Below are 25483 nucleotides of genomic sequence, written 5' to 3' on the forward strand. Positions count from 1 at the left end.
GACCCCCAGCAGCTAGTTGTCACAAAGGAATGACCCACAATTCAAGTCTGAAACAATTTAATAAAAAAACCAGGATGTTGTTATAATACTAGGCTTTGGTCCTGCTGTGAGCTCCACTCAGTGCACCTGTATGGAGTTCATTGCAGAGTCAGGGCCTTCATCTATGCAGTCTGCACACTGTTGGGTAATCATTCTTCCTACTTTGAGTACACAGAAATAATATTTTACGGGGTAAAATAGAGCAGAATATGTTTAGTATTCTGTGATTTCAATATGATGTTTGTGCAATGTCTATATGTATTGTAATCCTCAAATTGTTTGCTATGCACAGATAAAAGAGATTTTTTTTAAAGTTAGCTCGGGCTTGAAGTATCGGAAGCTTGTGGATAATGAAAAGCTGCTTTTCATGGGAGACATTTTATCCCTAGATCTTTCTTCTGTTCAAAGCAATGGCTCAGTGCCAGATGCTTTTTCAGACACATGCACCATATCACATCATATCTTAGTAAATTAGCTACTACAAAAAAAGCTTGGCACAGCTTGCTATGTATCAGAACACACTGACAGATCTTTAGGGAGAGAGCTACACTAACATCCTTTTATGCCAGAATTTCACCTTCTAACTTCCTTTAATATTAATGGAAGCTACTGAACACGTGCTAATACTAGTGCATCAAGATAAAATACACCCCTTAAATCATGTTTTGTTTCCCAACACCCATTTTTTTCAGTGTGATATTAATGTTAATAATTTTCTTGCATCCTGATCAATATCTATAAATGAATTTGTCACAAGCTAAACCAGCAGGATTATACTAAACTCCTATACCAGGGATCAGCAACCTTTGGCCCGCAGCCCGCCAGGGTAAGCACCCTGGCAGGCCAGTTTGTTTACCTGCCGTGTCCACAGGTTCGGCCGATCGCGTCTCCCACTGGCTGCGGTTCGCTGCTCCAAGCCAATGGCGGCTGTGGGAAGCGGTGTGGGCCAAGGGATGTGCTGGCCACTGCTTCCCGCCACCCACATTGGCCTGGGATGGCGAACCATGGCCAGTGGGAGCTGCGATCGGCCGAACCTGCAGACGCGGCAGGTAAACAAAACAGCCCGGCCAGCCAGGGAACTTACCCTGCCGAGCTACATGCCAAAGGTTGCTGATCCCTGTCTTATACAATAGCATCTCCATCCTTAGAGGTTTTTAAGGCCTGGCTTGACAAAGCCCTGGCTGAGATAATTTAGTTTGTGTTGGTCCTGCTTTGAGCAGGGGGTTGGACTAGATGACCTCCTGAGGTCTCTTCCAACCCTAATCTTCTATGATTCTATGTACATGCTAGAGTTCTTCTTCACTTCAACCTTAGTTGTACATAAAAAAGCTGAAATTCCAACTCCAAGTTCAAGTGAAATGCTTTATCAATATATTTTTAAATTGCAAATGTTAACAAGAAGTTAGTGTCAAATACGCTGTTCAGGAAATGGTGACAGTTCTCCTCCAATGATGCTAAGCAATTCTGAAGATAGCATGTGAAAACACAAATGTTTACCTTTTTACCTATAATAATTATAGGATTTTTTTTATCCATACATCTTAAAGCTCTTTTACAGATGCCTGTAAGGATTATGGTCCCTGTTCTATAGATAGGGAGACTGAGGCAGAGAGGTGGGTGGAGGGAAGTGACTTGTCCAGGATTACACAAAGAATAAATGACAGAGCAAGGGATAGAACCCAGGTCGCCTGACTCCCAGCCTAATGCCCTGTCCACAAGACATAGCTGCCTATGATGTACAGCAGCACTTGTTGACATGTTTGTTTTGCATATTCTTACAATGTTTTCTCTTAGTTAGTAGCAATGTCGGTCCTAAACAACATTCATTTTACATATGACTGACTATCCAGCTTCTTTTGTCATTCCCACCAAGAGGAATTAACTTGATTGACAGTTTTTGTCTGTGACAAGGTGCCAGATTCCTGAGAGGAGCAGAGCATCCGCTACTGCCATGGATGTCAATTGGCACTTCTCAGGATCGAGCCTAAATGGTCATTCTGAATTTTGTGACCTATTTGATACATTTTTTTTAAAATTCTCCTTTTTGAAGGGACTGGCAAGAAAATATCCTTTTGTGCAGTAAATCTCAACCAGGTGTGAAAGTGACCTCTATGAGCTTTAACCCCATGAACTGGCACCAGCTTTGTTTGTCCAATGAAAACTCCCTGACTGTCTGGAATATTGAAAGGAACGATCAAGAACATCATCTCAAGTCAAAGTAAGTAACACATCTTCCAAGCTAAAAGAAAACTATAGAGTTAACTTTATTTTAGTGCCTAGGATCACTGACATATATCCGTTTACAAAGACTAGGGATCCAATTAAGATTAACTGACAACCCTTTAAATCACAACCAATAAGAACTTTAACTGTCTGTCTCTTGAGTTGTGTGTGTTGAATTTGTGATACTGTTTCCTAGTGCTCAGGTCTCCAGATTACAGCCATCACTATAGTTGATAAGAACAGTCTGGTTTATCAGCAGTCTTTGGTAAGAGGTCCAGGATTGAATGCACATGGAGACTGGACTGTCTTCCCACTCCTGCAGGTGGCTCTGCCCTGTCAGTATTCCTCAGTCCTGTTACGGCAACGTAGGAGAGCTTGCACCTCTGCTCTTGCATGTGATTACCATGTTTGGACAGAGTTTCTTGCCTGCAAAGATCATTTAGTAAAGTGGAAAGTGTGTATTTTAAAGTAGAAGATGTGGTCACAGACTGGTCTGCAAAAAAAAAAAAAAACAAAAACAAAAACCATGTTGGGTCCAATGCTTGTTCTCCATGTGACTACCATATCCTGTGTGGTGAGTTCACAAATCCAAAGGTGATTTTTCTAATGCTCAGTGTAATTTGCCCAGCACTGCAGACTCAGGGCTTGTGTGTGTGTGTGTGTGTGTGTGTGAAAACAGCAAACCATGTCTAGCATGGATGTATAAAAGTGCTTATACTAGTATAGTTTATTCCAGTTGAAAACTTAAATAAGCTATACTGATATAAGGTACCATTATATCATTATAACAGTCTACACTAGGGCTTTTACCAGGATGACTATGTCAGCAAAACATGACACCTCCCCCACCCCAGACACAGTTATGCTGGTAAAATGTGTAAGTGTAGACCAGCCTTTAATGTGGGATCTGAAAATTAAGCTGGATTCTTTTTGCTTTTTATCACTATAAAGTTTACTCAGGAAGATATATTTATTTTTCTCTCTCTTCACTCCAGTCAGCAGGAACTGAAATTTGGTTGAAGGATTATTTATTTATTTATACATTTTTACATAAAATTTCATTGTCATAAATCAGCATATTCCCCAAACTACTGCATACTTGCCCTCCCTTCTACATTTTAATAGGTACTCTGCTATCTGATTGGTGATCATACACAAAGGACACTTTCTGAATGCCATTCAGAATGCAACAGGAGAATACTATTTAGAGCATTTTTAATCTTTAAAGCACTTTTCAAACATTAGCAATGAATCGTCACAACTCCCTGCTAGGAGGGTAATTATTAACCCCAATGCACAGATGGGGAAAACTGAGACCCAGGGTATGACTGTACTGAAATAAAAAACCTGCAGCAGCAAGTCTCAGGGCCCAGTTCAACTGCCAGTGGGACTAAATATAGCAGTGTAGATGCTCGGGCTGAAGCCCAGGCTCTCAGGCCCTCCCCACTCACAGGATTTCAAAGCCCAGCTCCAGCCTGTGTCCGGACTTCTGCACTGCTATTTTTATCCCTGCAGCCCAAGCCCTGTGACCCTGAGTCAGTTGACCTGGGCTCTGAGACTTGGGACTTGTCTACACCGCGAAGTTGTCAACAAAACTTTTGTCTTTCACGGGTACTTAAAAAAGCCCCACCGTGAAAGACAAAAGTTTTGCCGACCCAAGTGGCAGTGTGAAGGCGGCTTTGTCAGCAGGAGTGCTCTCCTGCCGACAAAGCTAACGCCACTCGCGGGGCTGGAAGTGCCGACAAAGTACCGAAAAAGAGCATTCACACACGCTGACTTTTAGCGACCAGGCTGTGTCAACACAGCCTGGTCACTAAAAGCTGCATGGTGCAGACAAGCCCTTGCTGTCTCTGGTCTTTCATTGCAGTGTAGACATATCCCCAGAGTGGGTAAGTTACTTGCCCAAGACAAAAAGGAATCTGTGTCAGAAGCAGACATTGGGATAGAATGCAGAAGTTCATCGCTGCCAGTTCTGTGCTCAGACCTTACTTCTCCTGAAGTAAAAAGACTATGTATATGTCAAAAAGAAGAACAGGAGTACTTGTGGCACCTTAGAGACTAACAAATTTATTAGAGCATAAGCTTTCGTGGACTACAGCCCACTTCTTCGGATGCATATAGAATGCGGATACAGACTAACACGGCTGCTACTCTGAAACCTATGTATATGTCTACATTATGGAGACTATACTGGCATAGCTATATTGGCACAGTTATGTCTACATAGCCCCATAGCGTAGACTCAACCTACACTGACAGAAGGAGTCACTGTAGGAACACTGCCTCCCTGAACGAAGTTAGCTATATTGACGAAAGCCCTCTTCTATCTACATAGCTGCACCTACGCTAGGGATTTTGCCGTGATAGCTAAAATGCTTAGTGTGGGTGTTTTTTTTCCATTCCCCTGATCGACATAGCTATGCTGGTGTAACTTTTCAGTGTAGACCAAGCCTATTATTCTTTATTGCAACAGTATCTGCCATGTAAACTGCTTGTTTAAATCAGTCTTTCATTATTATAATAGAGGTAATGTCTTTGTATTAGAACGTCAACAAAGGGTCAGAGTCTCCAGGTTTTGAAAACGTACTTCCCAGTGTTTATTTTCTGTAAATGCTTCCTCAGTTCATGTGCTATTTCCTTCCTTTTTGCAGGCCTGTCAGACTCCCTGCCGAAGATGGGTCTCTGATGTGTAAACAGGATGTCTTTTTTTCACATCCTGATATCCAAGACCTCTACTATGGGCCTGTGCTGCCAATTTCAGCCATTGCTGGGCTGGCAGGGGATGAAGCAGAGACATTTAGGGTAATTACAACTCTGCATCTAACTGCTAATATAAAATGTTATGATTGTAATGATACTGACAGATATGAACAAAATTCATAATTGAAAGCCTATTAAACTTGCCCAGTCTAGGAAAGGGGTATATTCTCTCAGCAGTGTTTGTGAAACCCATATTAGCATTAGAATTATAATCACGGGGTTGGCTCACTATTTTATGCATCAGGTTGGAAACGCCTAGAGTCCCAGATAAATCACATCAGGGCTGGTATAGCCCAATTTAACTTTCCAGGGTAAATATAACGAAGTACCTTGTAGTTCTTCTTCAAGTGGCCTCGGTGTATTCCTATTTGTGGGATATAGTGCCTCTGGTGTCAAGCTACCGAATTTTTCTAGCAAGCTGTGCCCATTGGGGCCATTCACCCCACTCTTGCAGAAGATTTCAAGGGTATAAAAGGGGAATGGGGGGGGGGTCTCCACACACTTCAATTCCATTGTAACCACAGAAGGTGCAGAGCGGTGGAATCACACACACTGTCCTCAACGCTTTCCTCATTGATTTCTTGTAATTTTGCTCTTTGGGGCTATTTTCTTTCTAGTTAGTTAAATTAGCAAATTGTTAGCAAAGGCTGCCTTCAGTCGGAAGAATAAAGAAGAAACGATGCCTGTTGGGCACTGGTATCCTCCGGAAATACTGCAAGCATGGGAGGGTCTCACATACACCTACGGATGGGGGAGGCTCCTCAGGCCAAGTCAATTACGTCTGTTAATGTGTAAGTCCACCATTGACTTGGACATCCGCTAGCCTATGGCTCTGTGCAGAAGATTTGTGCTTGCCAAAGAATTCCCTTCTCCCCTCCCTTACCATCTACAGTAATATTTACCGATGGTGGACTGCAGTGGTCACCTTGTTCTCCAGCCTTTTGGGGCCTGCAGGCTCTGCTGGAGATAAAAGCTTCCACATAGGCTTCTGGAGTAGAAAGTGATTTGTCTAGCCTGTAAGATTTTCTCCCATTGATCAAGACCAGAAATTCATCTGCAGAAAAGCGCAAATGTCTCACTTTGACAAATACTAAGGAATTCTTTCAGAATTTGTCGGAGGAAAAATACAGTTCTCACTCTCTTTTTGGGTGCAGCAAAGTCAGATACTTTATTATCTCTAGCAATTGCGTGGAGGGAGAGAGTGCACTAGGACACAGGGTTTCCCCCTCCTAGGCAGGTCTCTCTACAGGTAAACAATTACAGCACGCATTTATACCTTTTGTTACATACAATAATAAGCAACAGCTGCATTTTGTTTATACATAGGTCATCCTAATATCTTATTTTTCTCACTTATTTGGACTCTAGTCTACATTCCATATTTATCTACACAAGATCGCAACAACTTCTCACACAGTTCTTTCCCACTCGCCTCACATAATCCTCGCTTCTACAAATCTCGCGTTATTAGGGTTACATCTAGCCTGACTCTTGCTCACAGAAGAGACTGTTTGCATTGAAATTCCCTTCAAATCCCTGTCAGTTCTTGCTCTACTTCCACACTCTCTGCTGCCTCGTATGATCATTCAATCAATAAGGACATGTTCCGCCTCTAATTTAAGTCTGTGTGAAGCCAGTCCAGTCCGGCACAGTGTACTGGCTCTTGCTGGTACACCGTACTGGACCGGACCGGCTTACTTTCACCTCTGCCTGTATCACAGTCTGTGTGAGGTATTTCAGTTGAATTCAAAGGGAGCAGGAGCATGCCCTCAAGGAAACATTCAACAGACAGGATTCAACAGAAAGGAAGATTTATGTCCTTTGTCAGTAGGTCTGAATCAGATGAAAGGACGGTCTTAATATTTATATTTATGGACAACCACTTGCTCCAACTATGCTTCAAAATATGTTGTGGCTGGAGTTGTAACCAAGTGTTGCCAAAAAGGGGCAGCCGCATGAAGTTTTTAACCCTCTCTCTTCTTGCACAAGGAGATATTTTCTGTTTCAGTATCTCTTATAGCTAAGCCCTGAGTTTTCTGCAGTTGCTCAGACTTTGTATCCAAACATGACCCCTCTTTGTCACCATGCACTGTTAGATGCCATCAGCTTTCCACAAAACATTTCATGTCCAGGGTTCTGGGCTTTTCCTTTAGAGAGTGCTATTTAAAGGAACAAAGCTTTAGGAAGCTTATGAATGATTGTACAATTTCAGAACACAAACAGCAAATGGGAGTGCTTCCTGTGACTTCCTTGTCCTGGATATACATGGTGATGGTTCCATTCTGGAATTAGAACTCTGTGCCTATTATGTATGTTGAGTCATGACAATGATTAGAAATGGACTTTATAACAGATGCTGACCTGGACTTGCATAGGAAGCCTCCGAGTTAGAGTAACTCACCTACTATCTTGCAAAAAAAGATGTGTGGACATAAAATATGTAAAAATACCTGTCTGAAATCTATGTTGGGATGATATAATGACCATTTCATTATAGAATCACTAGCATACTACTAGAGTTTATTATTCTTATTTGATTTATAAAATAATGAGTCCATTGTATTTCTGAAACATCTTTCCTCAAAATGCTTCATAGAGAATAATGGATTGACTGACAACACACCTTTGAGGTAGATAAATATCCCATTTTAGAGAGAGAGAGAGACTTAACCAAAATCACATAGTGAGTCTCTGGCAGATCTTAGAAATAAAACCTAGATACTTCTGACTCTCAGTCCTGTATTGCCAGCAAAAGAGCGTCCATCTTTCCTCTTCCTGTACCTTTTGCAAGACTCTAGGTGTTTTGTAGAATTACAAACTATGCACATTCCTTCATCCTCCACTAAAATGAAGCTACTTTTGGAGTGGGATGTGATTGCTATTATGGTCTCACAGCAATTCTACATCAGAGTTTTGGACAAGAAGTGAAGAGTGATACCTTTCTACTGTTGAAACAACATTTGAATTTAGCTAGGCAGGTAATCATTGACCAGTGTGGAATTAGGCAAAGACCCCAGGATTAACACTTCCTACTCTCCACTGACTCTAGAGATGAAAAAGATCTCTTAGATCATCCTGTCCATCTCTCTGCCAACATAGGATTTTTCTCTATTTTACATTTGCTAGTGTTTTGTGAAGATCAGCTTTTCAAGTGCCAAGCAATAGGGTTTTTGCAACTTCTTTGGAGGGTTTATCTCACAGATAATATATGTCACTGTCAGGAAGCTTCTTCTACGATTCACTTTAAATTTGCTTTTTTTATTTGTCCCACTACAATTAGCTATAATCCATTTTATTCTATTAAATACTTTCCCTCCCTTCATGCTTACACGTTTCAAATTCTTGTAGACTTATTGGATCCGATTCTCCATTGCATTACCTGGACTGCAGGTTTCAAGTTACTATCCCTCATTTAATCACCACTTAGCCAAGCTATTAATATTTAATTCTTTTAATATTTCCTCTTAAATCAGTCCACTTAATGGTCTTTGTTGCTTTTCACTGAATTCACTTCAACTTAGCAATACCCATTCTTGTGTGGCCCCACTAACAAAGATTCTGAGGCACTCACATACTATAACACTCTTCTAATGTAGGGAAGTACTATTATCCCCATGTTATAGTTCGGGAGCTTAGGCACAGAGAAGCTAGGTGACTTGCCCAAGCTCACACAGGAAATCTGTCAGAGATGTGCCCAGAACTGATTTGCAGATGACACAAAGACTGGCAAAATGGTAAATAATGATGAGCACAGGGCAGTCTAACAAAGCGGTCTGGATGGCTTGGTGAACTGTGCCCATGAAAACAAAATACATATTAATACTGTCAAGTGCAAGAACATACATATAGGTATAAAAATGTAGGCTGTACTTACAGAATGGAGGACTGTATCCTGGAAAGCAGTGACTCTGAAGAGGATGTAGGCGTCATAGTGGACAAATAACTCGACATGAGCACCCGGGGCAATGGTGTGGCTAAAAGGGCTATGCAGTCCTTAGATGTGTAAACAGGATAGTAATGAGTAGGGGTAGAAAGGTGATTTTAGTTCCATAGACTGCATTGGTGAGGCTAATACAAGAATACTGCATTCTGTTTTGGTGCCCACATTTTAAAAAGGGTGTTGAAAAATTGGAGAGGGTGTAGAAAAGAGCCACAAAAATGCCTTATAGTGAGATACTTAAAGAGCAAAGTCAGGTTAGTTTATCAAAAAGAAGACTGAGGGGTGACTTGAGTACAGAGTATAAATACCTTCACAGGGAGAAGATCCCAGATACTAAAGGACTCTTCATTCTAATGGAGAAAGGCATAACAAGAACCAACAAGTGGAAATTAAAGCCAGACAAATTCAAATAAGGGACAATGTTTTAACAGTGAGGGTGATTAACCATTGGAACAAGCTACCAAGGGAAGTGGTGGATTCTCCCTCTCTTGATGTCTTAAAATCTAGACGGGACCCTTTCTGGAAGATATGCTTTAGTCAAATGCAAGTTAATGGGCTCAATGAAGAAGTCAGTGGGTGAAATTCTCTGGCCTGCATTATACACTAGATGATCTAATGGTACCTTCTGGCCTTAAAATCTCAGAATCTCCATATTTATGTATACAAACATTTGCTACTTTTAACTGAAGCTTGCTGATTTTTATATTGAAGCCTAAAGATGACATCCAGCCTTCAGTCCACCCTACCGTCCACTGCTGGACTGCAACGTCTGACCTGTATATGGGCTGTGAAGAGGGACATTTTTTGGCAATTAATGTTGAGACACTCAAAGCTTCTCTTCTTTATTACAAACCTTCACAAGACGCTAAAGGTAACAAAGAGCTGCACTGAGGGTTTTTATAGAAATTCCATGGATCTCTTTGTGTGTGGTTTCTTCCCTTTTCCATTGGCCACAATATCTTTTTCCTCTGGCAAAAATATACAAATGCTTCAATGTTGTTTGGTCTTAAAAATGAACAGTAATGCTGGTATTACAGATCTCATTAACAACCCTGCAGATCTGATGTAAAAGCATTAGTAGGCCAGACATATACAGCCTTATATTATTATTGTTTATTAATGTATTGAGCACCAACAACATGTTCGATGTTGCACAAAACCTAGGGCGTGCCTTCACTAGAAAATTGGGTTGTGTTAGAACATGCCCTTGAGAAGTCATGCTAACTAACATGATACTTAACACTACTTTGCAGTCAGTGTAGACAGGGAAAGCTGTGTTTAATGTCATGCCAACTGTTCATGTTAACCCTGTAGTTACAGACATGGAAAACATGTCAGTCATTGTCTACACATACTGCTGAGTTGTGTTTAGCATTATGTTAGCTAACATGATTCTTCACGGTCATATTCTAATGCTGCACTGAGTATTCCTAGCGTCCCAAAGTATTGTACCTCACTTAAAGTGTGGTGATTAATCCAGATATGGAGGGTTATCATTTTGGGATTTTTTTTAACAAGAAGGGTTGTGTTAATCCCCTGGCTGGGATCTGATTATTTATTGTCACAAGTCAAGCCAGGTAAGTATTTGGAGTTCTCCAAGAAAAGTTCGGGATTTGTCAATTCAGTAGGTTGCACCTTTTGGTGTTTCAGTTGGCCACAGTGTTCTTCTTTGCTTCCTGTTCTAAACTATTGTGCAGTGGTGTTGTATGCTCTTAGGCCCCAATTCATAAAGTACTTAAGAACATGCTTAACTTAAAGTATGTGATTAAGACCTTTTCTCCTTAGCAAAGCACTTAATTACATGCTCAACTTTAAGCACATGCTGAAGTCCCATTGAATAAAAAAAACCATTAAGCATGTGTTGAATCAATCCTTTAACAGCTGCCACATTTCACCTGAATATTTTTGGAGTAGATGAAGTTCCTCTGTCATAGATTAATCAAGTTAGAGAACCTAAGTAAATAAGAATAACACTTCGCATTAGCATATATACTGATTTCCATCTATAGATCTCAAAATGGTAGGCAGATACCTGTCAGGGATGGTCTAGGCTCTAGATAATACTTAGTCCTGCCTCACTGAAGGGACTGGACTGGATGACCTGTCGAGGTCTCTTCCAATCATATATATCTATGATTGTTATTCCCATTTTACTGATGGGGTAACTGAGCCACAGAAACATTGTGACTTGCCCACAGGCACACCGATGAATTAATTGGCAGAGACAGGAAAAGAACCCAGGTCTCCTGATGCCTAGCTCTGTGTTGAGTAGACTAGACTACAGCTAGCCCTTAATGCAACATTCATGTATTAGGTACATGTACTATAGTTCACACTTTAATTTGTTTCTTTTTCTTTATGCAGAACGAAGGCGAACAAAATTTCGTTCCTTACCACTTCTTTCTGGCGATAGCTTGAAAAAGGAAGGTATTCACTTGTTTTGTTTTTTCAAAGCCGCACCAGTGGCTGCTGGGAGTCATAATACATGTCAGTACAACTCCATCCTAGGTAGAGCATTGGCTAGAAGGATACTGATGTTCAGTGGCCTGTGAGAGACAATTTAATGGCATGAGGTCAGGTATCTAAATCACAGAAATTATCAACACAATTGGTACTAATGGAAAGCCATTTTGACAGCCTCAACAGAGACAATGAAACTGGACTTATTTGTTTTGTGTTAATTCTAAATTACACTGATGTAAGATCAGATTCAGGCCCCTACATTTTGTTTAGAACCACTGGAAATGATTTGTTGTTTATATAGCACTAACTTTGTACGAGGCACTCTTTCTCAATTACTATTGGGAAACTTTAAAAAAAATCTGATTTGTCTTGGTGACTGTTTAGTGGCCTATGCAAAATAAATTAATGATCTCAGTTTGTAGTGGAACATATGTCCACATCACAAAGCCACAACTACAGCTGACACTAATTGGCCTTCTCCTTGCTAGACTGAGCTACTTCCTCACCCATAAATGTAATCCCTCTCAAATCAAGGTTGAGGCACATCGCTGGGGAGTGTGGCGGTAACTAGCTCTGTGATTACCTGTGCTAGTTTTTTCAGCCTCCCAGGTTGTCAGTCTGTCATATTTCCCAAGCAGTACGTTCAATGAGATATTTAAGAGCCAAGCCATTTTCTAAAACATTATTTTATGGTTTTGCTTTTGCAGAAGACAAACGGAGAACACAAAAACCTGTTCTGCTTGCCATGGCATATCATAAGGATGGACTATATGCAGCTGGAAGTGTAAGGCATCCCTCATTCCTTGAACCAGGCCTATTGTGTGAAAACCCTAACCAAGCATATTCGAGTGAAATGCGCTCACAGAACCCCTAGCAGGGGCAGAAGTGAGAAGAAGCAAAGAGCTGTAGAACTAGGAAATGTCTCTCTAGTGTTGTACATACTTTGCTGTTTAAGATTTGGGACAACAAATCTGGAGGGGAAGAATCCTTTTTTTCATAGTCTAACAAGCAAGTAGTGAGTAAGCTTCAAGTGTTTAACAATGATAGGCAGCAAACAAAGAGCTTTTTCATTGGAGAATTCATAAAGGGTTGTCAAGAGATAGGAGAGAATTAGAATGGACGTAGAATGGAAGAGGAGAAAGAGAATTTCCAAGATAACTGCCCAGTTGTGTTTTGCCCAGAAGTCCACTCTACCTTTATACCTTTATATATGATATAACTTAACAATACATGGCTTGGTTATTCTTTAACAAAAACCCAGTAGGCCAAATTCAGCTTGTGTTACTCCTGTGCGATCGTAGTGAAATCAAATGGGGATACGTAGTATAACTGATAACAGAATCTGAGCCATTGCAATTAAACTTGAATTATTTTTAAGTCTAGATTTTTAAGAAACGTTTTAGTTTCTCTACATGTCTGGCATCACGCAGTATTTCAGTCAAGGTGGCCCATACACAGGGACAAGATAAAGGTTAATAAGACCAACAATGACAGGAATCAGTGGAATCCTCTTGGCTGTTTCCACAGGGTTTCTTAGGTATTTACACAGTGCAGTTTTGCTGTAACTGGTTAGGATAAGTGGTCTAGATCTGATTTGCATTTTTCTGTTTAGGATGGTATTGTGCACTTTTACCAAATCAAAGGCACACACTATCAGATGGATGATTGCTTTGATGTAGCAGAACCCATAACCAGCCTCGTTTTCTCCCCTGACTACAACACATTACTAGTAGAAACAGACAAGGTACAGTATTATGTAATGAGGTGCCCATGTCAGGTTACATCGGCTACTGCATGATACTTTTAGTATCACTGGACTAAATTCATTCCTAGAGTAACCCCACTAAAGTCAGTGGCATTACACCAGAGGTGAATTTGGCCCAGTGTGTGTGGTGTGCGTGTGTGTGTATGAGAAGCATAAACCAATTGACTTCTGAAGATGGTGGATTGTACCGTATTATTTTTACCTGACTCTAATGTATGATTCTGTGACTTACTGGTCAGCATGGAAGTATTGAAGCCAATGGGACCACTTGAACCATGTGCAGAATTGAGGCCTAAGGGAATAATTCAATTCCCTGAGAAAAGGAAGAGGAAAATTTAAGTTTTCTCTTATCATAGAATATCAGGGTTGGAAGGGACCTCAGGAGGTCATTTAGTCCAACCCCCTGCTCAAAGCGGGGCCAATCCCCAGACAGATTTTTACCCCAATTCCCTAAATGGCCCCCTCAAGGACTGAACTTACAACCCTGGGTTCAGTAAGCCAATGCTCAAACCACTGAGCTATCCCTCACCCCCGAAAGTCATGTTTTCCAGTCCTTGTATCATTTTAGTTGGCTTTTTTTAATTCTACAAAAGTTTTCATATTTTTAATGTGAAAACTATAATAGTACAGGAGAGAGAAAAAATAATATCCTGGGTAAGAGGATGGAGCAAGAGATTGGAAGTCAGGATTTCTGGGTTCTGTTCTTAGCACTGGCACAGTGACCATGATCATTCACTCATCCTTTCTATGCCTGAGTTTCCCCTTCTGTAAAATGAATTAATATTGCACCCCTATCTCACAGAGGTAATGTGAGGATTAATTAATAAATGTTTCCCAAATGCCTTGAGCTATTCAGATATAAACCTTTTTGAGGGCATATTATTTTGTTTTAAAATATTTTATTGGTTCTTGAAATAAATTAAAAAATAGAGTTTGCTTTAATTTTATGTCAGTCATTTTCTGAAATTGTCCGCTAACTTTGGGGGAACTACATTGATTTACATCAGCTGAGTCTTTCCCCTCAATTCAGAGGCATCTGTAAAAGTTTAAAGAGCAAAGTTCAGAAAGATGGGTGGGTTTGTTGATGTGGTTGAGGACTTTTACTGAATGCTTTATAGCCAAATGATGAATTATCATTTGTATTTGTCAGGGATCAGTCTATGTCTATAAACCTTCTCAGAATGAGGAAGTCATCAAACTCTTGGATGCATGCAATGATCATTTCCTGTCAGCTGATTTTCTTACTCCAGGGAACAAGTATTGTGTGGTAAGGAACTCTCTCCTTTGTTATGCATAATAATGGTTATCCTCAACTAGGAATAATAGGTAACCAAAATATTGCTATGGCAACCTACATAGCATAGAAGCAGATGTGCTGCAGAGACCAGGGCTCGTATTCTGATATCAGTTACGTTAGTGTAGATTCAGAGTAACTCCATTAAAGTGAATGGCGTTATTCCAGGTCTAGGTTAGTGTAACTGAGAACAGACTCTTGCCTTGCGTTCTTTGAAGAAACATGGTTAAGCCACAGATTGCTCAATTCTAATATGGACTCTCCTATTGATTCACTATGTGGCCTTGGAAAAGTCACTCTGTATGGGCCAAGTTCATAACACTGCTGGAGATGGGCTCAATACAGAGAATGGAAGTTGAAGGAGATGGCTTTCTAGCATCCTAGCCACCACACCAGTGCTGGGACTCCCACTGGCCTCTTCAGCCCTCAGTGCAACTTAAAGCAGCCTGAGAGACTGTCTATCCGATGCCCAGCTATCCACAGCCCCCCTGGGCCTTTTCCACAGCTAGGGCATAGCAGTGCTGTGACCATGCCTTGCTCATCATGAAAACACCCTGACATTCCCCATGTGCCAGGGACTTTTCCAGGAGATAGTGTACAGCCAGCTACACTGATCCTTTACCTGCCAGGGAAGTCCCCAGACAGCCAGAATAAAGGAGCCTTGAGGTGCTGATGAATCAGTTGTGTAAGTCTCCTCGTTTTTAGCAGAGAGATGATAATCCTTACCTGCCTCATAGGGGAATTATGAGTTAATTAATTCATATTTGTACGGTACTTTGAATATTTAAATCATTAGATTCAAGGTGCTGAGCACTTTTATGACATAAATCTCTTCTTTTCCAAAGACCAAGTCCCCTTTTTCAGGCACATTTACTGGGGAAAATTGTGAGCATTTTTCTAAACTGCTGGCTGAATGGTGGAGGTGGAACTGCTAGTGTAGATCAGGCACATATGTCACCAGTGTATATTCTAATCCTGCTCAGAGCACCATCACTGGAGCTGCACTGGTGCAAAAATGCTTACAAATTTTCCCAGTATAGCTGCACCCCTAAAGGAACGTGACTAATAGCACTGTGTGTGACACTGTTGTGATCGTTCAGAACTAAACCAGCATCTTTTTACCTGCTATGCCCAGTCATCGGCTGGTTAATTTTTCATAGAAAGCTACTGCCCACTTCCTGTCCATTTTTTCTGCTCTAATCAGTCTCTTCTTCTTCAACAGTCTGTAGCAATTTCAGGGGAAGTGCATGTTTGGCTGCTGGAGGACGGAACTTTCATAAGCAAGCTCTGCCTGAATACACAGGTACCGATTATTGGAAATTTAGGTTTAAACTTTTTTTAGTCATCCAAATAAAAAAAATGAGAATAGGTTTTTGCAAAATATACCAAAATATGCCTTAGATTTACCATTGTAATAGTGGTGAAAACTTGTTTCTGAAAAGCCCACTGGATCATAAAGATCTCCCGGATATGGGGATCTCATACCCAGGTCCCACAACTACAAAGATGGCTAAATTTTATATATGGTTTAAAGAAAATAATTTCTAAAACATTGGTTGTGGTGGTACCTCAATACCTTTCAGTCACTTCACCCAATTCAGCTCTGTGCTATCTCCCAGGATCCTCCATAGCATTAATTCATTAATGTTCTTGTAGAGATGCCAAAATCTCAAGCCAGTGGTGTATTAGAAACATGCCCAAAACATCCCTTACCAACAAGATCCATGGACCCTACACATGCCTATCACAACACATGATGTACCTCATCCAGTGCACTAAATGGCCCGATAACAATTATCTGGGTGAAACCAGATAATCTCTATGCTCTCAAATGAACTCACACAAAAGACAAGAACACCACATCACCTGTGGGTGACCACTTTTCACAAAGCGATCACTCTATATCTGTCTTCTGAGTCCTCATCCTCAAAGGAAACCTGCATAATACTTTCAAAAGCTGGGCCTGGGAGCTTAAATTCATTACTGTGCTAGACACCAGGAATAGAACCTAGAAGTCCCATGTTCTAGACATTGGAAAACACTTCCTTTCCTTTAAACACAACTGTGTATGTTACATTTGTTCTGAATTTGTTTTTGAATAATTCCATTTTACATTGCTCTTTTTAAAGACTGATATATAGCACCATAATTTTGTATGGGTCTCGGGTTAAAAATATCAGAAGAGTCAGATAGGTTGCAAATCATATAAGTTCATGTATAGAGTTTATCATACAACATAATACTGTGATAGTGTAAACAACCAGTCCAACTTTTCTTTTTGATAACTATGTTTATTATTTTTACTCATGTAGTTCTCTCCTGATATTTAATTTAAACTAAGCCTGTAGCATCTTTGCCCGAACAGTCCTTGACTTTTGCAAAGGGTCTGAGGGTTTGATTGTACTCAGAAACTCCTTGCACGAACTGTTTGTTTACCCATTTACAGGAACTGCTCCAAGGAAAGTGTTACTTAACCCATTACAAAAATAAACAAATTAATCTACTCACTGGGCAGAATATTAAGTTCTTTGCCTTCATTGTGGGTCCCTACTTACTCTATCTGGTCACTACTAATGGTGCACCAAAGACCATATACTGAGCTACAATTTTGATTTTAAAATGTTTCCTGTTTTACAACTGTGTTTTTGCTTTTTGCATTAAAAGGATCTTCAAATACCAATGAAATTGTTGCGTATTCTTGCATCGGCCTAGTACTAATGTGTTGGACCTCTATTCAGGGTGCTCAGGTTTGAGTCCCAGTCACTTGCTTTCCTGGACTGGAAGTGCTGGGCAAGCTGCACATTATGCCCTGGCAGTTCTGATTTTGCATGAATTTTTTATTTTGAAATTTCAAAATTTTTCATGGGATGGTAAAAAAAATTTCTGACCAGCTCTACTCATTAGCCAACCTCTCTGATCCATTTAGAAGAACACTGACTGATTGCGGATATGATGCAGGGCCTTGAGGATAGGAGTGTATAAACCTTGGGATGGGAATGGGGATGGTCTTTACGGATCTAGTAGTGCATTCTTGGGGGAAAAGGGGCATAATGTTTTTATGGACCTTTTTTTGTGACCCTGATTATGTCAACATTTTCTTTACATCCATCACTTATTGCTATTTTTCAGATGTGAGGGAACTTTGCATAATAAAGCAAGTTGCATAGTAAGATGTTGCGACAAAATTAAGTGTATTTTACTGTTTAACTAGGCAACTGCTATGGTCTGCTGCCCCTCCTCATATAGTGTTGCTGTGGGGACCAAAGTGGGTCATGTCTATTTCATTGATGTTACCAAAGTTGAAACGCCACGTGTGGTTCACAGAGTTCTTCTTTCCAACTTACCTGTGCGCCATCTGCAGTAAGTATGTAGTAGCAGAGGGCAGGGGTATTGTCAGCAGGTAGCCTAAATAATGTGTGTGTTAAGAAATCTATGTGCACTTTTTTGCATGTTCCTCAAGAGAGTTGTGCATGTCAGATGAGACACTGTGGACTAGATTTATGAAAAGAATAACGGATGACAATATAACATGCTATGGTGCTCATCCTCCTGTATGACCCAAAAGTGGCTTACAACTACAGACATGTAGTAATCACTTCATTGTTGAATGAAGCCACCTCTGCCAGAGTTGAGTACAACAAGCAGGTGGACAGCTGGTCCAGACACACTACACAATAGTAGGTGGTGCGGGACTTTGGTTGAGGGCAAGGAAATAAACCCATGTTCTTATGAAAAATGCCACAAAAAGCAGGAAATATATTAATATATAAGGTCCTGTCTGACAGAGCCGCCACACCAGGGCCGGCTCCAGGCACCAGACTGGCAAGCAGGTGCTTGGCGTGGCCGCTCCAGAGAGGGGCGGCACGTCCAGGTATTCGGCGGCAATTTGGCAGACGGCCCCTCACTCCCGCTCAGAGCGAAGGACCTCCTGCCGAATTGCTGCCGCAGATCACGATTGCGATCGCGGGTTTTTTTGAGGGTTTTTTTTTTGGCTGCTTGCGGCGGCCAAAACCCTGGAGCTGGCCCTGCGCCACACACTGAGTTCCATGTAATTATGTATCTAATTTGGGAGGATGAAGGGGTGAATCAGTTCTGCAGTGATTCAGACTTGTGGTTCCAGGAAATGGAGACATCTCAAATCTGATGCTTAAAGCTCTGAGCTATCCCTTCTCACACGATGGATGTTTTTATTACTGTTTATTATTATTTTGTTAATATTTAACAAATGTAATTATGCCTATACAATCAGCACTAGGGATCTTATATTGTTGGATTTCAAAAAATGTCAATATTTAATAGTGATCAGTAGAGATAATCATTAATCTTCTTTAACATTTTAATAAACAGGGTTGATATTGAATTTGTTAAACATTAAAAAAACTATTATTTGAGGGATCAGATGTGACATCTCTTCATTATTATCTCTAAAGTAAAACATTAACAATTCATATATTGAATAAATTATTTTAAAGGTGTATCAATACATATAGAGACAGAGAGCATATAGTATATAAAGTCTGGTTAGACGTCTGAAAAAGAAGAGGATTAAAAGGAACGAAAGATTTTATAATGTAACTAAAATAAACTATTGTGTAATATTACTAGGTTTACATCAAACGCCCACTGAAGTAAATAGAAACGGCTCCCATTGACTTTTAATGGGCTTTGGATCAGGCCCAAGCCAAGTAAACCCAACAGGCTAAATCTCAGTTACAGTATGGACCCCACAGATACCAGTAGAGTTACATGAGTGTAACTTAGAGCAGAACTTGGCCTTTTGTGATGAATTGTATCAAGTGAAATACTGTGAGTACACTGTGATGGACAAAAACTGTATTTAAGTGGAATTCTGCTTTGTCTAGATATGATCAGAGTGGTCAGTACCTCATAACTGGAGCTGCAGAAGGACATATCTTTATTTTAGATGCTCGGCCCTCAAAATTATTCCAGGTTCTTGGATACTTAGGTAATATATGTAACAGAATATAATATCTAATATTCTAATATATGATATTCATTGCATTGTATTTTCACTAGGTGCCGTTAGTAATAGTTTTGAATAGTGGCAATATTGATTTCTAAAACTTTTCTTTAACAGATGCTCTTATTTAGAAACTAAAGATTTTAATACAAGGATGGAATTGGGGTGAAGGATTGCAGCGCTGGTGACTTTACTACTTTATATGGTGCTCTGTATTTTTTCCCGATAAATGCCACTTTGTTGTATTGTTTTTGGTTTTTTTTTCTGATGACTTTCTACAACAATCTCTGATGTGCAGTAGTCCTTTGTTTGGCACCTTATCAAACTATAACACTCTTCTGAACTAATGCACTTTACAAAATACAGTTAAACTACAGAGTTTGTTGCAGTTTTAAATCCTGTATTCTGAGAGCTCCTCCATAACCCAGACACCTTTGCCTCAGGGTGCACATGTACTGCACTTGCAACTTCAGATACAGTAACTCCTCACTTAACGTTGTCGTGATGTTCCTGAAAAATGCGACTTTAAGCGAAACGATGTTAAGCGAATCCAATTTCCCCATAAGAATTAATGTAAATAGCGGGGATTAGGTTCCAGGCAAATTTTTTTCAACAGACAAAAGACATATATATATATACACAGTATAAGTTTTAAACAAACAATTTAATACTGTACACAGCAATGATGATTGTGAAGCTTGGCTGAAGTGGTGAAGTCAGAGAGTGGGATATTTCCCAGGGAATGCCTTACTGCTAAATGATGAACTAGCACTTGGCTGAGCACTCAAGGGTTAACACGTTGTTAATGTAACCTCACACTCTACAAGGCAGCACAAATGGAGGGAAGGGAGACAGCATGGCAGACAGAAACAGAGACACACTGTGTGTGTGTGTGTGTGTGTGTGTGTGTGTGTGTGTGTGTGTGTGTGTGTGTGAGAGAGAGAGAGAGAGAGAGAGATCTGCATTAAGTACTGCATTAAGTACCCCTTTTAAGTACGCTGACCCCACTCTAAGTACATTGCCTTTTTAAGGAGATCAGCAAGTTGAGACAGCAGCTGCTGCCGGCAAGCTCCCTCCGTCCTGAGCCCTTTTGTGTCCCGTTCCCCCCCCCCATTCTATAGAGATGGGGTAAGTGGGGGGCAGGAACAGGGGGGAGGGGGACACCCTGACATTAGCCCCCTTCTTTCTCTCCTCCCCCCCACACACAGCAAGCAGGAGGCTCCCAGGAGCAGCTCCAAGGCAGAATGCAGGAGCAGCACATGGCAGTGGGGGGAGGGACAGTTGAACTGCCAGCAGTTGATAGCCTGCTGGGCGGCTGTGCACAGGGAACTTAGGGGAGCGGGGAACTGATAGGGGGGCTGCCGGTCAACCCTGGTTCCAAGCCCCCACTAGCTAGCTGCAATGGGCTGCTCTTTCTGCAAGCAGTGGACAAAGCAGGCGGCTGCCAAACAACATTATAAGGGAGCATTGTGCAACTTTAAACGAGCATGTTCTCTAATTGATCAGCAACGTAACAACGAAACAATGTTAACTGGGACGACTTTAAGTGAGGAGTTACTGTATAAGCCATTCTGTATGAAAGAATTCTGTATGAAAGTTGTGTTCCCACCTAGTTTGGCATGCATGCTCCACACCTCATCCCTCTCAAATTTTGGAAGGCACTTCAGATTCTTAAACCTTGAGTCGAGTGCTGTAGCTATCTTTAGAAATCTCACATTGGTACCTTCTTTGCATTTTGTCAAATCTGCAGTGAAAGTGTTCTTAAAGCGAACGTGTGCTGAGTCATCATCCGAGACTACGATAACATGAAATATATGGCAAAATGCACGTAAAACAGCCAGAGAAAAGCAATTCTCCCCTAAGGAATCCAGTCACAAATTTAATAAACACCTTATTTTTTTAATGAACGTCATCAGCATGGAAGCATGTCCTCTGGAATGGTGGCTGAAGCATGAAGGGACATACGAATGTTTAGCATATCTGGCACATAAATACCTTGCAATGCCAGCTACAAAAGTCCCATGCGAACCCCTGTTCTCACTTTCTGGTGACATTGTAAATAAGAAGTGGGTAGCATTATCTTCCGTAAATGTAAACAAACTTTTTTGTCTTAGCAATTGGCTGAACAAGAAGTAGGACTGAGAGGACTTGTAGGCTCTAAAGTTTTACATTGTTTTATTTTTGAATGCAGTTATGTAACAAAAAAACTAAACGATAAAGAGATTGCATTATATTACTTGTATGAGGCGAATTGAAAAATACTATTTGTTTATCATTTTTATAGTGAAAATATTTGTAATGAAAAATAATAATAGAAAATGAGCAGTGTACATTTTGTATTCTGTGTTGTAATTGAAATCAATATTTTTGAAAATGTAGAAAAACATCCAAAAATATTTAATAAATTTCAATTAGTATTCTATTATTTAACAGTGAGATTAAAACTGCGATAAATTGCGATTAATTTTTTTTAGTTAATCGAGTGAGTTAACTGGGATTAATCAACAGCCCTAACATGAAGTTTCATTGATTGTGACATCCCTGAGGAGAATTAGATTTGGTTTAAAATGGTATCCCTCAGAATAATATCAAAATTTGCATAATCACAGTCCAAATATGGATGGCTGACCTTTTCCATGCCTTGTCACATTTCACCCAGTGATTATCAGCAGCATCTCTCCAGAATTGTTAAAATTTGCTCAAATTTCAGGTCCCTTAACCTCTCAGATCAGCTGAAGTCTGAAAATTTCCTGAGGGATGAAAAGCCTAATTTTTTCACAGGTGCTGAGCATCTGCAGCAATTGACTTCAGTTGGAATCGTGGGTATTTGGTATTTCTGAAAATCAGTTCCCAGCTGTGCTGATTTTCACAATTTAAATAGTCACTTAAGTGCAAGAGCAATATGATTATGTTATGACATGTTCTGAATCATCGTTCCCCAATGGGCTTCGCATGGGATCCCAGCAGGAACAAATACAACTTGATGCAATAACTGGCTTAAGTGTTGGTCTCCATCTGCTTTCAGTGATGAGTAGTGAAGTCCTAGGCCTTTCTGCAATATATGATGTGGAGAGTGAATTAGTTGAGGTGATGGCACTTCTTTGTCCACCAGACATCAGAAGAGCAAGACTGGAAATCTTTTGTCTGCCTTCAGCAATCACAATAGGTAAAAATGAAATCTATTCCTTGTGTGACATTCTTTGAGACACGTGCACACTTACGTTGTCCCTTGCACAAAGCACTACTGCTCTAATCTGTTTTATCTATCTACTCTATACACCTTCCCAGTGTATCATTTCTAGTGTGATTGTGTGTAGGCTTCCCTTAATCAGCTGATTCATTTAACAAAATAGTACTGCAGTATGCAAATGAATTGAGGAGTGCGGGAGGCAAGAAAGAAGCGAGGGAACGGTGATTTACCTCTGGTATCACATTGCCACCACCCAACAATGAGATGTCCATAAGGCCGCAGAAGGAGAGGAAGGTGGAAGAGAAAAGTTAATCTCACCAGTCCTTCAGTGAATTACTATGGGTTCAAGATGGCTTAATAGTGAAAATGTCCGAGGTTAATACATTAATAAATAATGACTGTCTTTCCCATAGCACCACTGGATAAAAGTTCATAGCAAAAAACCCAACAATTTAAAAAAAATCTTAACTTGAATCCTAATTTAAGAATATTACAAAGAAACATGGTGTGAAACAAAAGAACAGCGTTGAGGGCAGGAGGGAACTAGGACTTCCTTTATAGGCAGACTTTAGGATTCTCAGCCATTGTAAATCAGCATAGCTCCATTCACCAGCCGAGGATCTGGCCCTAGATCTCTGCAGTCATAGATTTTCAGCAGAGCGCATATTGGGGCATCACATTGAAAGGGAAACTGGTGATTTGTGGGATGGGAGGAGGTTAGGCCTTCAGTAAACTGAACAACCATCCAAAAGGAGTTCTCAAAATATACCCCAGCCTTATTTTATCTATGTGAGCATTTATAAAACGCTCAGCACTGGAATACGAGTGATTTTTTTTGGTAGCTTTGCTCATAAATTCATAGGGGTTTTTTTTATGGCCAGAAGGGACCATTGAAATCATCAATCTGACTTCTTGCACAACACAGGCCATAGGAGTTTCATGTATGTGTTTGTGGAATTCAGCATACTATCCTTGAAGTTACATTTTTTAAGCAGGTCACTTCTTTCAAGTACCACAGACTCCAAGAATTGGATGCAGAATGACAAGACTAATCATTGAGTCAATGTACATGTGAATTAAAAGGTATAGGCAATGTTCTAGACAAGTGCACATTCTTCATCACATTTTTCTTAAAAATTGAAAATTAATTGAATGGGCATGAAAGGGTTTTAGTGGATTAGCTTAAGCAAACCACATTGCAGGCTGATGCTTTATCAAGCATCCTCCACATCGCAGGAGTACATCACAGTCCTGATATGCAGTCACTGTTAAAATGGAGCTTTGTGCCACAATGCTGTCATTCGATTTATGTCTATGTATGAATTGTTAGCAAAACCTTTTTTGGAGAAAGCTTTATTATGTAAAGTTGTAAGAAAATACGGTGCAAGACTTTCTTATCCCTTAAATCTAAATTCTAAAAGGAACTTGTTAATACTACACTTTACATAGTGACTTGCACTGAGGCACAGATACTAAGGCCAATATTTTCTTTAAATGCCCACTGACATTGGGTGTCTCCAGTTGTGAGTGCCCAATTTTAAACACTTAAAGTAGGGCCTGATTTTCAGAGGTGCTGGCCACCTGCGACTTCCACTGGCTGCAGCTGGAGTTGCGGGTGCTCACACCCTTTGAAAATCAAGCCCTGTTATAGGTGTCTCATGTTGGGCCGTCAAAAAATGGAGATGCCCTGGTGAAAAGTTGGACTTACGTAACTTATCCAAGGTCATATAGAGTCAGTGGTTAAGCTGAGACTCCTGACCCCCCCAGTCCCCTGCTCAAAACCGTAGACCACCCACCCTCCCTGCTGAGATTAGCTGGTACATTAAACTTTGCTTCTGTTTTTCACAACTACCATTTTATTTTTAAAGGTGAAATATCTGCTCTAGCATCTGTGATCTCTCTTCCATCTTGTCTGTTTCAATCTTGTAGACAATGATGAGTGTATTGATGAACGAGGGATGCTAAAGAACCGTGTCATTCAGAAGCGCCAGTACGAATTACATTACCCCCTGTCCTCAGCAGTCAGACAGAAAGATGACACTGTGTATGGCTACTGCAACCACGCACCTTTCATCTGTAAATACCATCTTGCCAAAAAGGTATTTCTCTGATGCTGCTTTTTGGGAGGAGGTAAAATATTGTAATCTTGTCAACACAAGAAATGAGGGGCATGAGCACAGCGGCGAGTAAGCAAAATCTCGTCTATCTATCCCTGACCCCGATCAAATTGCATCATTCTCCAGTAGCCTAAGGTAAAATAGGTCAGCCCTATTTGGTACCTACATGGTGCTCACTGCAGTGCTCAACCTCAGAAGTGTGTATCACCGGCATTAGATCAGCACGCCAGGGCAATGACCACAATGTGGCAGCATTCTTAAAACGGTACAAACCTGCAGAATGGCTGACACCTGTACTTCAAATATCAATTCTTTCTCAAGAGCTAGAACTAGACATTAGGCCTGTGAATCCATGGATGTCTAGGAAATGTGCTGCTCACTACATTTCCTTTCTGAGCCAATCTGCATAATTTCTGTCTGGCTCAGTCTTGGGTAGTTCTGAATGACTCAATTTCAGATTTTGCAATATTTATTTGGATCTGTAGGACACATGAAAAGGTGCATGTCCAGGTCTCTAGGTGACTTTTCACATACGTTTAAACATACTAAAAGCTCCCCCAACCCAGAAAATAATCATCCAAAAGTGAAAATTTCAACCTCCTCCTCCACAAAAATACCCTACTCCACTCATGAACACCAACCTTCTGCACTTCCCGACCAACCCAAAACCCTGGGGAAAGAGATGGACTCTTTTATCTAATATGCCCTGAG

General features: G+C 40.5%; 1 protein-coding gene across 4 annotated transcripts in view; it reads left to right on the plus strand.

Annotated features, from left to right (window-relative positions):
- Positions 1-25483, plus strand: part of CFAP43 (cilia and flagella associated protein 43) — an 88835-nt gene that overhangs the window by 12034 nt on the left and 51318 nt on the right. For 2 of the 4 annotated variants that reach the window (XM_054036291.1, XM_054036294.1), the window contains exons 4-15: positions 2090-2257; positions 4914-5064; positions 9674-9833; positions 11327-11389; positions 12133-12209; positions 13038-13169; positions 14341-14457; positions 15707-15787; positions 17696-17844; positions 19347-19450; positions 22491-22631; positions 24585-24754. In XM_054036291.1, coding sequence (XP_053892266.1) covers positions 2090-2257; positions 4914-5064; positions 9674-9833; positions 11327-11389; positions 12133-12209; positions 13038-13169; positions 14341-14457; positions 15707-15787; positions 17696-17844; positions 19347-19450; positions 22491-22631; positions 24585-24754 — 1513 coding nt within the window. The remainder of the gene's footprint in view (positions 1-2089; positions 2258-4913; positions 5065-9673; positions 9834-11326; positions 11390-12132; positions 12210-13037; positions 13170-14340; positions 14458-15706; positions 15788-17695; positions 17845-19346; positions 19451-22490; positions 22632-24584; positions 24755-25483) is intronic. The other 2 variants (XM_054036292.1, XM_054036295.1) reach the window with 2 other exon arrangements.

Source organism: Malaclemys terrapin, chromosome 7 (assembly GCF_027887155.1).
Source record: "Malaclemys terrapin pileata isolate rMalTer1 chromosome 7, rMalTer1.hap1, whole genome shotgun sequence".
Lineage (NCBI taxonomy): Eukaryota > Metazoa > Chordata > Testudines > Emydidae > Malaclemys > Malaclemys terrapin.